At 34.4% G+C, this 18107-nt stretch overlaps 1 protein-coding gene and 1 pseudogene across 1 annotated transcript; both read right to left on the bottom strand.

The window, feature by feature from the left end:
* Positions 1-5948: 5948 nt before the first annotated feature.
* Positions 5949-7076, bottom strand: LOC138336273 (complement C1q tumor necrosis factor-related protein 2-like; annotated as a pseudogene).
* Positions 7077-9331: 2255 nt separating this feature from the next.
* Positions 9332-12830, bottom strand: LOC138304695 (complement C1q tumor necrosis factor-related protein 6-like). Its single transcript, XM_069244902.1, has 2 exons — positions 11960-12830; positions 9332-9847 (listed from the first exon to the last, which is right to left on the bottom strand). The coding sequence occupies exons 1-2, from the start codon at positions 12507-12509 to the stop codon at positions 9423-9425; spliced, it is 975 nt and encodes a 324-aa protein (XP_069101003.1). The 5' UTR covers positions 12510-12830; the 3' UTR covers positions 9332-9422.
* Between the last annotated feature and the right edge of the window lie 5277 nt (positions 12831-18107).

Below are 18107 nucleotides of genomic sequence, written 5' to 3'. Positions count from 1 at the left end.
GTTCGATACCCGGATAGGTAAACAAAACAAGCGTGGCCGAGAGAGAGGGTAGTTTTGAGCAAACGGTGAGCAATACAATGTTCTATGATTGTTTAAGTATATGATACATATTAGATTTCACAGATTATAAATGTGTCCTGTCAAAGGTTATATATAGTTTATATAAAGCTTAATACAAAATACGTATTAATCGAAAAATAGTGGATGTAAATAGTGAAATGCATACATGGGGCACCGTATGGGGTATTTTATCGTACAAATATAAACACGTACGTGGCCGTGTCAATTTTGGTAATGATCGGTTGATTTTAACTTTCCTCTCGTGTAATAATTTGAGATAAATACAGCATTTATCCCAAACTATATATATATAAATAAATATCATGATACTACTAATCTATTCATAATTTGAGAATTAGGAGAGCACATTATATCTAAATACTCAGACCATACGTAAAGAGGTGGACTAATATATAGCTTACTATATACATGTATTATAACTGCTTTCTATTTCTTCTTTGGGTAATTTATAACGATATTCTTATGTCTATGAAATATGTGAAAGTACATGTAGATGAAAGATCACTGGAATCGGCGGTAGTCGAGATACATTAAATTGTAATGGGGACATGTCTTTATTATATTACTTTGCTCATGATCAACACGGTTACTGCATGTATATATACGTTATTTGTAAATATATGTATACATATCATATATTTCATCTATATATATATATTCTCACTATTCATGTACCCAACATATATGTGTTTGTTAGGACCCAGCACTTTTAATTAATTGACATTTATACCGTTGCTATTACCTCCTTTATTTTTTTTTATCAATTATACATGTAAACATTTTCTGGTATGTATTCCAACTTGGGGGGGGGGGGGGGGGCTATATGCCGATACCTGTCGATATTTTATTTCTGTAAAATTAACTGATTAAATGTTTCTCGATTACGTTCCGTGTGGTTAGAAAAGGATCATCATACATTTCATCAGAGTATGCGTGCATACATAAAGTATTGATTACCAGGTACATGAGTTTTAATTATCGTATGGACATTTTTATATATAGGCCTTATAGGCCTACGATTTTATGTACACGGAACGAATTAAACTAATCAAAGACTCGCATTATATTAGTACAAACGTCAGTATTAGAGTGAACTAAGGGGATATAAATATTGTCAGACTATTGGAGTTTCATCATTAAAAAAAACATATGTTATTTTGACAATTGATGCTACCTGGTGGACTATCATTTGCCGTCAGTACGTAATTCTTAGTACCGTATACATGTATGTAGTAAAAAGGAAAAGGGAATTGAAACTGAAATTTCTCTAATTTCACGAGTGTGCATTCAATTTTACGCTGAACGTGAATTATGTTTTTTATTAGCATTCAGCTTTATAGAAAAAGTTCGGTTTATGGAGCAAGTCTAAAAGTTTATGCGCTAAATAAGATATGTAAGAAAAAAAAAATATATGTCTTAATAGAGCCAAACACATGTGGTCCATATACATGTACATGTATCTTTACATGTAGCACATCCTCGAAATTCCAGGGGTTCCGATCACTAACGATCTCTACACCCCTGGACTATCTCATAGTAAAACTGGAGGCAACAGAATAGAACAGGTAATTTAGTCATTTGATGTACATCAAAAGAGCCGTATAACGGTACACTGTGGTTGACTGTGTGGCTTTGATGTTAGGCGTCGCTCTCTCTGTAGTCTTCAAAGGAAATCTTTGCTAGCCTGTGATTGGTCAAATGTTTTCAGCTGAGCTGCCTTCAATTTCACTATGAGATAGTCCAGGGGTGTAGAGATCGTAAGCGATCGGAACCCCTGGAGTATCGAGGATGCATGTAGCATAAACATATATTATATTTCTGCATGTAGTAATTACAAAGTTCATAATAATAATCTTATGCTAAAATGTGGATTGAACTCAGTTAGTAATTCATGATCATGATCACTTGTCATGGATATAATCGATATATGCCGATATCGTCGTTGACCCTGTTGTCTCAAACACTGGTCTAAGTTTATGTTCGGTCTTCGATGGAGTAGAACATGTAGGCTTACCAGACTTCATATGTATGTATGTATACATCGCTTTATTATTATAAAAAGAAACAAAGTGTAATATCTATATAGCAGGTAACGACATGGCGCATTTGTGTTTACTTTCATTTGTTTACGAGTTTTGTCGAGCCATCCCATGGGAGGCCTCATTAGGTAACACAAACGTGGGTTCGGTTTCGATGTACATTAAAGCTAGATTAGGCCCTATAGGCATCTATAAATCTTTATTACAAAATACATAATATCAGCAAATAATTCATTTTTGTTTGTTACGAGCATTTTCATTGGCTTAAAAATTTACTGTATCAGCTCATAAAGGAAAAAATGGCGTCGCCGTTTGTAACGTCGCTTCTGATTGGCTGAGATGACGGCGTAATAATTTCATAGTCAAAAGAGTCCCAAAATGAATTTTAAATGTTGAAGAGATTATCTTTAGTAAATTGAATTATAAGGATTAATTTGAATAGATTTTTTATTCGCGGTTTATTTAGAGTACACTCAGATTTTTGTGTTATTTGCATAACATAAAAAATCTATTCAAGTTAATCCTTAAATACCATTGTAATTATAATTTTGTTAATTGCTTTCTTTCCATTCAAGAACAAAAACTTTTTGAATAGTTTTAGTCTAGTTTTATATAGAAACTACATGTAAATACACACATATACAACATGTATGCGTGGGTTCGTAACGTGCAGTCGATCGCGATCGAGCAACTTGACCGCTAAATTATCGTCGTTTGAAGAATTGGTCTCGCTCTTCACCACGTTCCAACGGACCCACGTGTGTTCGCGATCGCTGATACATATTTGGCGAGTTGCGTTCGCCATGCATGACGTTGAAGTTTAATTGTTAGGGAAATTCCACTTTTTATGTGCCTATGCATGCGTACTAGATTGTTTTGGCTGTGGGGCGAAACTACGGATTTCCCCCTCTCCGAAGAGGGGGTTTTCTATTGTTTTTTAAAAACATGGAAATGTTGGGCATTTTTTATTAGCGGATATTTTCATAAGGATATATGCTCTACTATTCAGCAAAGTTTGGTACTTTATGGCGATATTTTTCACCCCAAAACATAATGGGGCTTTAATGTTAAGCTGTATCGTAAATCGATTTTGAAATATCTAAGGGAAGTAACTCGTGTGTGCTTGCGATATATACCGTACGATTGTAGCCTTCTGCGATGATCAAGTTGAGGGGTATTAGTTTCACCTCGGTCCTATTAACAGCCAGAGTCATATAAGGACGTGCCAGGTTTGTTGGTGGAGAAAAGCCGGAGTGCACGGAGATAAACTACCGTCCCGCGGTCAGTACCTGACAACTGTCCCACATGGGATAAGAAACCGAATACCAGAGGTGGAGGGCTTGTGGTAATATGTCGGGACATCTTAACCACTCGGCCACCGCGGCCCCAAATCAAGTTGAAGTTTGTCGTTATAACATTTCATTTTTACGTCATTGATTACATTGTAAATAATTTGAAAAATCGGAACAATATACTTAAACACGGCAGATAGTTTTGAATTTTCTAGGCAAAAATTCGAGTATATGTATACAATCCCCTTAGCCACAACCCTCCATCCCATCGCCATGCAAAGCAATGAAACTTGACGAATTAAAAAATACAGTATTTCTTAAAAAGTAGCTAAGTGTAGCGACTAACGTGTTAAGAATTACCTATAATTCCAAACACAGATAGTACATACATGTACAGTGCTTATATAACTACCTATGCCCTCGGTTTTATATATAATTTACATTTAATTATTGTTATTCACTAATTAGAAAGCAGGTGCGTGTTTTTGTGACCGATTTATGTTACGTTCGTGGTGACCTTTATTATTTATAACTCCGAGATTTGTGATGGAAGGCGCTGACATCCCATACCTCTTTATTGATAAATACAAGATGTCACCGCCCACGGCTTTTGTAGCATTACTAACCCGTTGACCTGAATTCAACTTGTGATGAACGCGATGTGACGGAATTATAAACCAAGTATATAAAATTAAACAAGTTGCTCGGGGCATATTCCTTCAATGTCGAAATCTACGTTGGTGGTTGAAACATCAACGGACTAACAGCTTAAAGGTGATCAATATATATAGGCAGATATTGGTTGTAATTTGTTTTCATTGATATATTTAAACATTAACTTCAAAATCTGCCATACTTTCTGATTTATTACGTAGCACACAGTAAATCTATCTGAGGCTAAGCGTAAACTAAATGTAGTTTGAAAAAAAATTGAGAGTTTATATATAAGAATATAAGAATAGAATTTGAGAATATATTAAAATCTACGTCATAATCGTATTCATTATATATATATATATATAGTTATTAATTGATATATTTTAATAAAATAAACATCATCATAGTGTATAATATACTACGCGTATACCATAATTAGAGATTGCTGGTATAATCCTGCGACTGCGCACGAGGGCATACCATTCATTAAGTATGTTGTTTAGCCTTTCCTGATCCGCTTATGGGATTTGTCAGATACTCCTAAAACACACAATAAACCACTGAACAGGTCCAACTCAGATTGGGATCAAAGGATTAGCTAACTACCACAATACTGTACAGGTTCTGGTAATGTTCCACGTAGATCTGACCCAATATCTACCTATATCAAAGTAAAAAGTTGATGATATGTATAAAAGTTGCAGAATTATTGAAAATTAAAAGGATCTGCTGCTCCATTGTATGATCATAAAAGGCGACTAAGATAACAGACAGAGAATTCGTTCATATGATATTTAAATGTCTAAATGTGGAAAAGCTAAACACCTAAACACTCCCAAACAGAAAACGCACCCACATCCCAGGACGGTATAACACCATGTTGACCGAAACAAAACAAAGATCCTTAACTTTAAAATTAGATATGAAGCTTTTTTGAAAAACGTAAAAAAAGCTTTGATGTTCATGTTAATTACAAGCAAAAACGTTGGCCATATGACACTACCCTGAAAAACTCAACTTTTGGGCAATGAAGCCTTAAAGGAATATAAAATGGATGTTTCGAAAAAGGGAAACACTAAGTCATATCGATATGCTTTATATCGAACTCCGTGCGACCATTTATAAGCAAACACAAAGGCCAAAAGTGAGGTGGTGTCAAGGGAAAGGTTAGGAAGAAGAAAAGTAGTTAGAAATAAGAGAAAAGATGAGATTCTAAATTTAGTCGCCTTTTACGATCATGAATAGGGACAGCAGGTACAATTCTTACGCGTAATAGAACCAGGTGTGTTTCAGTGAGGTTATAATTATCTAAAAGATGCGAATGCTCCACTCTTATCAGATGACGGACAGATATACCGCAGCCTACCAAAAACACACTCGACCACCACACAGATGGCCCTTAGCATGTCCTAGCTGTTCAAAAGGCTAGGAATAAGTAACATGCAGTCAGATCAAACCGAGAGACTCTAAAGTTTTGATTCGAGAAAATGACAGGATCTCAATATACGAAGTACAATGTATTTTGCCATCGTTAAATATCGACATATTTTGAAGGATGAGTAGTATATAGGGCCAACGTGCAATGACTTCAAACAACTCAATTGCATGATCGAATGAACAATGTTTTTTTTCATTGGTGATCGTATCAGCTTCGTTGTTTTCTTTCGTTGATTATTTATTCCGGTGTGGAAAATGTCTTCCTTATAAATTAGCTATCTTATGCTAAGAGGATAGAAAGAAGGACAAAGCTAAAATAAAAATGTCGTCGCCCCTTACAATCATGTTATGGAGACAACAGGTAGTATAATTTTTTTTTACTTTATCATGGATACTTGACAACAGGTAGTATAATTTTTTTTTTTTTATCATGGATACTTGCGAGTTTTCAAATCAATATATTTATACAAATAATCACAATTTCCAAAGCTAAATTTTGAAGCCCGTAAATGTAGTCCACCCACCGCCGATAATCCTGATATTACCCGGGTTATTGGGACTGGGTACCACGGTAACCCAGACCCTATCCCCGACCTTTAATCTCTCCACCACGGAGCTGGTACCGAGGTTGTGACGTTGTCCCGCAGCATATGTAGCAACCAACCGACGACCATTCACGACTAGATTCGTTTCGATGTCTTCATTTTCCCACGATAGTATGGAGACAGAGAAATAGTAGACTCCGTCGACAGGACAGGTAAACACACCGGAGGAGGTTGTCATAGCCACTCCCTTCATTGAGGACAACCGATTCAAATGTGATAGTTTGATGGAGGTTTAAATGTTCATTGCTTTTCAACATTTGTGCCGAAAATGCTGTTTCGTGACCATCAGCGACGCGGCGACCTGAACGAAAAAAACACCATTTGTTAAATAACGATACCATTTGTCGGCGGTGGAGCATCTTTAAATAACGATGCCATTAGTGCCATAATGCAACTGATATTGCAAACAATTACGAACCTTTGGCGAGGTAAATATCATATTATAACAACCTAATGGAAGCAAATGTTAACCGATGTCGATGCATTATCTATAATTAGTAATGTTTAGTGAAGTTTGTTCGGTAATCAATATGAAGAAGTTCAAAAACGACCAAAAATGATTTGAAGCAGTATTCTTTCGTTCAAAACAGCAGAATGCAATTTTTGTGAAAAATTCTTAATTTTCTAAATATTAGTTCTAGCGCCTATCTTTTCGGAAACTATCTTATGTAAATTTTAGGTAACGTACTGCGGGTCATGACCGACATTTCCATTCGGGTTTCCTCTAGCTTCTTTTGAGAGAGTCCTAACTGTTTACGCGTGTCGGCTAAGTCAGTTTTCGTAGTTTGTAGTTCCAATCCCATTTTGACCAATTCCCCCTCTAGAATTTGCATCCTGGCTTCTATTCCATCGGTACTTTGTGTCAGCGCTACATCCGCAAGGCACATAAACACACACACAACCCAGATCGCCATCATCCTGTCGACGATGGTTATGTGGTAAGAACCTCCGTGTCTTATCTCAATAGTTCTCTGTCACAGGGCGGCCGGTTTTGTGACCTTTCTTAATTATTATCTATAGGGGAAGTACACACGCGTTGTTGATTTCCTAAACAGCCGTTAAAACTAAAAGGCCTCGCCTTACACAACCAGAAATAACGATGCAAATGTCAGGAAGTTTCCTTACTCAAACAAAAGTTCATCTTCGTTAGTTGTTTCCTCAAATAACTATTATTTACCGTTAAAGAAAGCATTTTCGTCACCTACAGTGTTTTTCTATAATTATAAATAATGTATCGATCGTTGGATTATTGTATCAGTTAATCAATACTTTGGTCTAAATATTTTTGTCATCATTTGGAGGACACTAAATTATTGTCTATATATGTGAAGCTACAAGTTGTGTTTTTTGGGAGATTATATTCATGTTGTGCTTTCTTGTGTTGTGGAACTCTTGCCCTTTTTTATATTGCTACCTCTCTGAAGCATGTCGCTAAAGACACTGAGCAGCACACCCTATCAACTCACATTTTACAGACAACAGACAAACCAGTCGTCCCACTTCCTTTATGTTGAACGTTAATCAGGAGCAGAAAACACTACTTTTATAGACCATGGTTTCTATCGGCCAGCGGACAGAACCAGAACCCAGAACCTTGCTCATCTGGAGACGACTTGCTTCGTGTCAATTCCTTGTCATTTGCATTTAGATCTGCTCAATAAATTGTTGGAAGTTTCAGAATGAGTAGACTTGTTCATTTTGGAAAGAGCAGTTTCAGAATACCAGTTGAGTCCATTGCTCTTAAGATAAAGAGCGACAGTTTCACATTTCTATTCTCTCTGTTTTTCGTTTTGAGATTTGGGGTCATGTTTTATTAGTTTAATCTATTTATCTATTTTACTAAGTAAGGAAATTTTGAATGACCTACACAACGCATTTCAATATCATGATATGAAGCTTGCTATGCTATGGAATCCCTTTAAATCAAGGAATCTTGATGAAACTGAGGACAGATATAAAATTTACATGTTCGATAAGATGTTATTATTGCCATTGTGGTATGTTAACTTTAAATAGTTTCTTTATACACATAAAGACCTATTCATAAACTAATAAAGTCAATGCATATATTTCCATCAAACCTAGTATTTTAACACACATTTGTTGCAAAACATATATCGAACTTCTCGGTACGAGTGCTGTGATTCATATTTTCCTTATATAACAATTGCTTAGTATTAGACCTGTCAGTTTTAATACTGACTTGACTTTATTATCCTCTCTAAGTCAAAATTGCAATTTCAAATATAGCGATTTAAAATTAACAGTGAGAGGTTAAAAGATCTAAAGTACCATGTACACACAGGATGTTTTAAATAAACTTCATATGATGGATAGGTTCGGAATGGTCATACACAAGTGGACCGGTTCGGAATGGTCATACACAAGTCGACCGAAGATTCAGCTATATATAGAATGTATAGTTCTTTAACGAAAACATATTCCAGAGAGAAAACAGTATGTTATACCGGAATATGTTAAAGTAATGTGATTAGTTTTTTTAATAAGTAGTTTTTTAGTAATTAAAGTGTGTTTTAACTGACTAAATGTACTTGGTTTTATTTGGTTTGTATAAAGTCTTAATGCATTGAGAACCATGGTCATTTAAGAACGTGCCAGGTTTATAGGTGAGAAAAAGTCGAGAGTATCCAGAGAAAAGCACCGACCATCGACCAGTACCAGGCAACTGCCTAACATTGATTCAAACTCGCTAATGATCATATGTTGAGACATCTTAATCACTCTGCCATCGTGGCCCAAACCTACATGATGTACTAGAACATGGAACATATAGAGTATGCATAATGAAGGATGGAGCCGTGTTAATCTGATGGTAATACACGACCATTGGGCATTACATATGATCTTATACTGATAACTCATATATAAAGCACAGTTTTGAGAATCCCAATGCAAAGTGTCTGTAAGTTTTAAACTGCTTTCTTTTCGCAATTATTGGAGGTTTAATGCAGCTGGACAGCGGCAAATGTAATGACTTTATCGTTGTCCAGTTGGCGTTTACCCTCACATAATTGCCATTTAGATGCAGTTGTGTTCTTATATTTCCATTTGATGACATTTGCAGTGTAGCAAATTTCAGAGTCAATCAATATTGTGTTTGTGTCTTTTGAACACTCTCTCGTAACTCAAAGTATTACAGAGTCAAATTGTCTAGAGTAAAAAAAAAGGAAAATTTTCCATTATAACCGAACAAAATCGATTCATTTTAATGAATTTTATTATAAATTATGTGTAGACAAAACAAAAGATTATAGAAGATAACAGTTTTCTAAAAATATACGACATCACTATTACCGAATCTGAAACCCAGAGAATGAGGTCCATCCCCCGCCCATCAGATGGCTGTTGATCCCTTGCCCTGTGGTGCTGAGGATTCGAACCCAAACCCTGTCTCCAGATTCCAAACGAATAATTGCAGAGCTGGTTCCTTGACTGAACTCTGTAGTACCGGCGCCAAAAGTCAGCAGCGCTTGACGTCCGTTCACAACAAGCTCCGTTTCTATTTTCTCGTGTGGAAAGACCATGATCGTGACGGTAAAATGATATACCCCGTTAACTGGAGTTGTGAAAACCCCGTTCTGCACGTTGTAAGCACCGTCTACATTGACTGTAGCGGTATCAAATATGACGGTCTGCAGAGCCTTCAGACCGTCGGCGGGAACCCCCAGCTCAGTATTGAAGGATATGGCTTCGGGTCCGTTCGATCCAGTAGGACCTGCAACATGAAATACACATGCTAACATTATTTAGTATGATCTTGTGTATAAACATATAAAGAGATGTCTTTGTTTATTTTTTATTCGAGTTGGTATTGTGTGCTTCTTGTCGCCATCTTTGGTCTTAAACACTCTACTGTTAGCTGGTCTGGTATGCTTTATTGACGTTTGTAAATCCTTCTTGCATATGTTACCATTTCGGCAATTAAGCAAAAGAATCTTTTGTGGATCAATGACACAGATTTCTACATGCATATGAGTAAAGTATGGCTTCGAAGGTTGTCGTCACTCTCTGTAATCTCTGTACATGGTCTGTGATTGGTCAGTTTTCTTATTCTCTCTGGCCCCGATTTCTCGAAACAAACTTAAGTCAAAAACTGACTTAAGTCATAAATTTTCATATAAGTTACATAAGGAGAAAAACTTAAGTTTTGACTTAAGTCTGCACTGAAGTTTCGAGAAATCGGGGCCAGAACTGCCTATCACATACATGTACATGAAGTTTAGGAATTGATATAACGACAGTGATGGTAACCCCTAGAAAAATATCGAGAATGATGGGTTGATGACTCTAATTTTTATGACATTTTAGTATGAACTAACCAGTGGCCTGTCCTTTAAACAGAAGTGTTCTTAACATGGTAATGTATCTATTAGGAATGTTTAGAAAATACAATGAGCTTATATCTTAGTTCAACGGGAATATACAAGGAAACCCTGCCTCTGCAGAAGAGGACAATTTGATTTTCTTTTCACATACATGTATCATAAAAACTAATGGTGTATTTCTATATAGGTTATCATTATGTAAAATATAATCAATAACCAAGACGAACACAACGTACTGATAATGAATTGAAAATATTTCCAAACATGCTAGGCAATGATATATTCACCCGAAGTTAAATTGAAAAATTCAAATAATGTTGAAAAAATCAATCTTGACGTTATAATTTTGAATCAAATATCAGTGTTTCGACATTTGCTTAGAATATCTTATCATGTAAATAGAAAAAGAAAATGATTTTTCGATATGCTCCGTTGTTTTGGAATATAAGTGAAATAATTTGTTCAATTACAGCTTGGTGTCCTGCAAGGTTTGATGTGTATATATAAGTAGGTCATCGTGATATAACTACCACCTTACCTTTAGGTGAATCAATAATTAACATGAAAGTCAAGTATTATAGGAGATACTGTAACTGTGGATATATTTGTGTGTGGATATTTTCGCAAAGTCAGCTCCCAAATTGTGTTGATGTTTCTATTATGCACTGTGGATATATTTGTGTGTGGATATTTTCGCAAAGTCAGCTACCAAATTATGTTGATGTTTCTATTATGCATCGTTACTTTACTTACTCTAATTACTCTTACGTCAAAAATTACACTTCCTGGCATCTTCGCGGTGATTTGATGAAATAAGTGAAACATTTAGCGGCACGAATATTTCCACTTTCATAGTATAAAGGTTCTATATCTGAATGGTTTTCTATGTATAGTACATAAGTACATCACTTCACCTAAGTATACCTGTGACCTACACTGAATATATGAATTTTTTTTGTGACAATCGTGTACGTATAGGTAACTATACACACAGACAATGGAGACAATGGTCATCTTAGAAACAGAATAGCTAGAATACTTCATCACAAAACAATACCTAGAACAGTAGTACAAAAATGTACTTCACCATAACAACAGAACAAATCTTTAAACACATAATTCACTAAAAATAGAATAAAAGTACTTTTGTATAGATCATGTTAAAATATTGTGTATGTTTTTGTAACATTCTTAATAGTGAAAATGTACCAAATTGTTTGATATAGCTTATAAACTTAATAAAGTTGGTGAAAATACTATACTTAATCAAGCTTCAACTAAAGAAAATGGAATCCGCGTCAGAAATACAAATGTATTTCAAGAATCTGTAAAAATGTTGCACTATCTATATGGGAAATTCACACCTAAAAAGCGGTTGGACTGGGGGAAGATAAAATTATGATTATTGGTATTTAGTTTGTAGAACTTTCGCTTTTGCTTTGAATTTAAGGGGACTCCTAAACTTATGTATAAAACAGTTCCGTTTGAGCATAAGCACTTACCCGTAAGTTGTCGACGTGTAGATTGCAATGGTAAGGGTGGGGCATTTCTATGTGCTTCTTCATATCTCGCCATCTTGATGGGATCCATTGGTGATGTAGTTGTTAGCTCAGCGGCGTCTGGACCATTGTATACAGACTGGGTTCCGTCGACGTGAATAACATCTTCTGGCAATAGTGGGCTGCGGTCATGTTTAACTTGACTGTGCAGCATACTCTGTTTCCATAACTGTAAAATCTGAGATAGCGAGAGCGACTTTGTGGTATTAGTTTGTCCATTAATGTTTTCTAATTTCGAAAGTTTCATGGAAGGCTCTGGTTGCTCTCCTAACAGTTTTTCGGTGATTAATAACTTAGCTTCAGTTTTTCGAAGTTGAGCACGTGTAAAATCTAATGCTTCTCTTGTTGCTTGTAACTCAGAACCCATTCTGTCTTTTTCAGCTGCAAAATCCTGCTGCATTTCCTCCAATTTGTCGTCCAAAGGATTTGGATTCTGAGCTAGAGTAACTGCCACTAGCACCAGACACAACGTTACTCTCCCTGTTCCCGCCATCTTGTTGTTGGTTCGACTATCGAGGCACTGGACTTATATTGCTCCATTCATAATCCCGTTATCGTTTTGTTTGTATCAACACTGCCATTTTTTCACATGGGTACACTTGTATCATGCCTTTCTCCCACGACTATCTGCTTGGGCTCGTCTGAAGCACACGTTGTACCGAGGGTTGAGTCTGATAAACGTCTATCAAATTAAGATGTTTGCTGTCTTGTTTGCAAAGTATCCCGATCCCTGACGTCACATTATCACACTAAATGTCATAAAGCAGATCAGAAACGTTACCAGCGAACATCAATAATCTAAAAATATTGCCTGGGTGGTTCTCATAGATTGAACAAAGTTAATCCTATGAAAACATATAATTAAATCATGATTACCTCCTCTTAGTGTTCTACGTATGGATCTCATTCAGAGGTCGAGGGATATATTATACGTCAGAAACGCTTCGTTTAAAATTACAGATATTTGCATAATACAAAACACAGGAAAAGCATAACAAAAACAACAAAAAGCACAGAAAACAAAATTATTTATCATTTTTAAACAAGAATAATTTTGATCTATTTCCAACCTCATTTATTCGTTTCTTCTAGAAAAAAGGAAATGTAGTTTTCTAATTTTTCTAAGTCTTCATAGCTAGCAAAACACCATACATACCTGCTATTATTCAATCTATATGAATATAACATAAAACAAAAAGCACATTCATTTATTTATAATTAACTTGTGTAACGTATGAACAGAAATTTTTGTATGAGTATGTCATGATAAACTGAAGAATAGTGTCCCACCTACATCATATTGTGGTCCACTAATGGGATCATGACCTTTGTTACTCTCCGGACAAACTAGATAAGAACACTAACGTAAGTGGAGTTTCTGCGTACTCTTATTATAGAAGGTCATCTAAATACTGACATAACCTATCAAAACATATTTTGTGTCATACATATTTAAAGATATTTTTTAATTCATCTTCAATTTGGCTACACTTTCTATGTAAAAATGTCTATAGGTACTTCACACAGTGCAATATTGCTCGAGATGTATTTCTTTTTTAAAATAGCATGTTCTATCCTACTATTACGTACATGGTGTTCCTGATTCCTTATTTAATGTGTAGGGTCATATCTTGATCAGGAAAACGATCTCAGAATCTACATATGTTCATCTTATATCAATAAATGAAAACCAATCTACAGTACAACTTTTTTTTAAAATTTTAATTTAATTTTTGTTTGTTTGTTTTTATTTCATAAAGCTTAATGAAAAGTTATTCTTAATATCTTGAAGAAAAGGGTTTGATAAAAGGTTCCAAATATTATTTATTATTCTACAATAAAAAAAATAAGCTGAAATTCACAGCACATCATCAATCAGGTAATATGGTACTGTAAAATAACTTCACAATCCGAGAAGAGTTGCGAATGTATCACCTAATTCATTATCTAATATATGATTCGCTGATATCAATAGGAATATTATTCAATTCTTTAAATCCTTTAAAAAAATCTCCTTTTTTTGTGAAAAGTTCAACCCGCTGAAATATAACTGGCTACATATAAGGTATCTGTATTACATGCTGTTGATATGTTATTTCCCAGAAATATCCACTAAATCTCCCGAATAAGACGAACACAACGCTTTAATACAAAGCTCAGTTAATATTAGTGCACGTAGTTTAACCTTGCGTTTGTTTTTGCTTGTCAAAGTTAAAGCACATCGTATTTTCTGGAGATGTATGTATATTTCACATACGTTCCAGTCGCCGCTAATCTAAACTATCTCCGTATTAATTCTATTTAAATGTGTGTATGACAGTCAGGCAACGCTCACATGAACTCTGTTACCTGTATTTGTCACATGACAGTCGTTACATCTTTTTTCGTAGTATGTTTTCAGTAATTGTATGTTCTACATAATAGTAAAACGACTTGCACCCACCTGTGTGATTGCTATGTGTTGCTAATTGCATTAATTGGCAATAACACATTAGGTTTTTTACGTTTCTGTATACATATACACGTATTTAACTTGAACTGTGTGTGAGATTCGTTCGGGAGATTACATAGAATAGTAGCTTGAATTTCAAGTCTGGTTGGGTTTTTACGATGGCTTCAATTTTCGTTACCTTCTAACAAATAAAGCTTCAGTTGGCATAAAAAAAACAGTGATAAAATACGAACGTGCAGGATATCTCGTAATAGATCTGACATTGGAATTTCTACTTTTCTTGGTATTGTAGACTGTGTTTAGTAGAAATGTTGCTTGGGTAATAATAGTTCGGCCTTCATTCAATTGAATAGTCTTATTCTAATTTACCTTCCTGCTTTCACAATCTTACCGCTAAGAGAAATGTCTTAACGAACACATTACTCTTGTATAGTATATACATATTATTCACGTGTCTTCATGATTTCTGACAAGGTATGCTTGCTGTCCTTCTGTCCTTCCATCAATAGAATAGTTTTACTTCAATTCAATACTTTATTTCTTTACACCTTGCGGTTCTTCAGAAAAGCTGCATGATTATATACTGTGCAAAGTGCAACACAACTTAATTTTCATTCAAATAATAATATATATCACACAGGCAACACGTACAGAAACACCCAACACGCACACGAACAAGACCACTACATTAGTGTACAGGATGCTTCCACTTTTGTTTCAAACAGTATTTTACGTTTTATCTTTCTGCTTGCTCAAAGATAACTTTACCGCTAAGAAGAATGGCTTAATGTACATATTACTCTTGTACAAACATATTATTCACGTCCCCATGAATATTGATTAGGGATGATTGCTGGTAGTTTCTTTGACATACTGGTGTCACAAACGGTTTGTACCTTTATTTGTGTACGCGTATTTCTCCGGAACTACTGGTTCAAATCTCATGGTACTGCTGCAGTATAACAACTTAATTTTCACGGCGACTTAATTTCGCGTTTCATGTCCAACGACATTAAACCGAGGAATATGCGAAAATAAATTACACGCGGAAATATATGTAAGTTGGTTTACACTCTTTCTTTAGTCTGAATTAGTTTACATTGTTTCTTTAATCTGAATTAGTTTACATTGTTTCTTTAGTCTGAATTAGTTTACATTGTTTCTTTAGTCTGAATTAGTTTACATTGTTTCTTTAGTCTGAATTAATTTACATTATTTCTTTAGTCTGCATTAGTTTACATTGTTTCTTTAGTCTGAATTAGTTTACATTATTTCTTTAGTCTGAATTAGTTTACATTATTTCTTTAATATGAATTAGTTTACATTGTTTCTTTAGTTTACAATATTTCTTTAGTCTACATTAGTTTACAATATTTCTTTAGTCTGAATAAGTTTACAATATTTCTTTAGTCTGAATAAGTTTACAATATTTCTTTAGTCTTAATTAGTTTACATTATTTCTTTAGTCTGAATTAGTTTACATTATTTCTTTAGTCTGAATTAGTTTACATTATTTCTTTAGTCTGAATTAGTTTACATTGTTTCTTTAGTCTGAATTAGTTTACATTATTTCTTTAGTCTGAATTAGTTTACAATATTTCTTTAGTCTGAATAAGTTTACAATATTTCTTTAGTCTGAATAAGTTTACAATATTTCTTTAGTCATAATTAGTTTACAATATTTCTTTAGTCAAAATTAGTTTACAATATTTCTTTAGTCTGAATAAGTTTACAATATTTCTTTAGTCAAAATTAGTTTACAATATTTCTTTAGCCTGAATTACAAGTTATGTTTCTTTAATACATCGTCTATGTTTAATTAATTTGGATGAAGGATTTAATTACTCTGTTATGTTGATCGAGGTTTGGCTGTTTGGAAAGCCTTCTGAGAGAAAACACACAACAGCTGTAATGGTAAGGTATCATTCTCTTACTGCACGTAATCATCGGAAGCCATTGAACGTTTGCCAGAAGTTGTCGTCGTCGTTTCCATAAAAAATTGCTCATTCATTAATCATGTGTTATAAGATAGCAGGACACCAGATACCATTGCTATCCATTACCTACATGTATATACCTAGCCTCATCAGACACCCACCGACCAGATAGGCGCGCGGTTGACGCGACCTGTCGTTCCCCGGTATGGACAAAGGATCGCTTATATAATTACCTGATACCGACGACATTAGAAGTGTAATTGATTATTTTACGTGGATGATTGGCTAAGGAGATCATAAATCAAAATTGTTTTGATTATGACTCTTAACCATATTGTTCGATATAAGTATACTTATTATTGAACTATTCAACGAAAAGTGACATTTTGGTATTTAAATTATATTTGAAATGTTATGTAATATGATCGCAGTGTCAGAAAAAACTACTTTCGTTAGTTCAGCTGAAAAATTCTGAGGTGTCGCCGTTACTTAGTCGTTAAATCGTGGTATGTTTTAAATGAATACAACATGGCTAATATTTGAATGTGATCCAAATGTGAAGAAATACGATTTTCTGATCAGCGCAAATAAATTATTTCTTTTATTGAATATTTGGTAATACAAAGTTTCGGAGGAGCTCCAACACAACAAGATTGAGGGGGTATCAATCCAGGGAATGGTTTAAAACTTTAAGATATGTTTCAAAGGACATTTTGTTCAAGATGACCTTATAAGAAAAATGTTAACTTACATAAAATTTATTTGATAAAATTAATCATGTTTAGAATTCCTAATCCTAGTGACAGTATCTTGTTGAATACATTTTTGTGTTCTCTAAAAACAAATTCGGGACAATTATGCAGATATCAGACATACGTGTGTCGTATAAAAAGTACACAAGACTTCGCCCCCCCAGTTAAAGAACTTACTTATTCTAATAACTAATTCCAACAGTGAACAATTGACCTTTGTATTGTGGTTAAACCTCAGATGAGTATAGTTTTAACAGATATGATAATTAAGCCCGGACATAAACCTATCATAGATCAATCACATGCATAATTTATACCAACATCAAAAGGAAATTCTACACTGCTGAGAATGTTTCTAGATCATATAATACAAAGATATCTGACTTAACGTAAGTACATCGAATAAAAACGTACGTGCACGTTATATTAAAAAAACCACCGACAAATGTGTCTCTTGTATATTTGGCATCATATGCATGTGAAGTCTTACACAAGCTATGCTGGCGTGTTAATCGACATATTCAAGTATCTTTAATGCAAGTCATAGTCTAGAAATATTTTTCTTACCTAAAATAATTATATATCTGTTTTATTGCAATGCAGATTCGATATTCCCGGCAAATATGATGAAGTAGTAATAATTTTTGATGAATATGTCGATGGTGATTGTGAAAGAGACATAATTTATACCCTGATTCTATAAACACTATATACGGTCTCTAAAACGGATGCTTATTCTTCTGGAACGTATGGATCCACTTTATATATTGTATCATTTTTTCTTTTTTGTCATCGTTTTTTCGTTAGATTAATATCATTATTTAAGCACTATATCCCCTTCATCTGTTAGGTATTTGTGTGTTATATTGTTTGCAAATGTTTAAAAAAAAACCATAAAAATACATTTTGAATTGGGTTTTTTGTCATCGTTTGTCTTATGCAATGTACAT

This window comes from Argopecten irradians, chromosome 12 (assembly GCF_041381155.1).
Source record: "Argopecten irradians isolate NY chromosome 12, Ai_NY, whole genome shotgun sequence".
NCBI lineage: Eukaryota > Metazoa > Mollusca > Bivalvia > Pectinida > Pectinidae > Argopecten > Argopecten irradians.
This window is presented reverse-complemented; position numbering and strand designations above follow the sequence as displayed.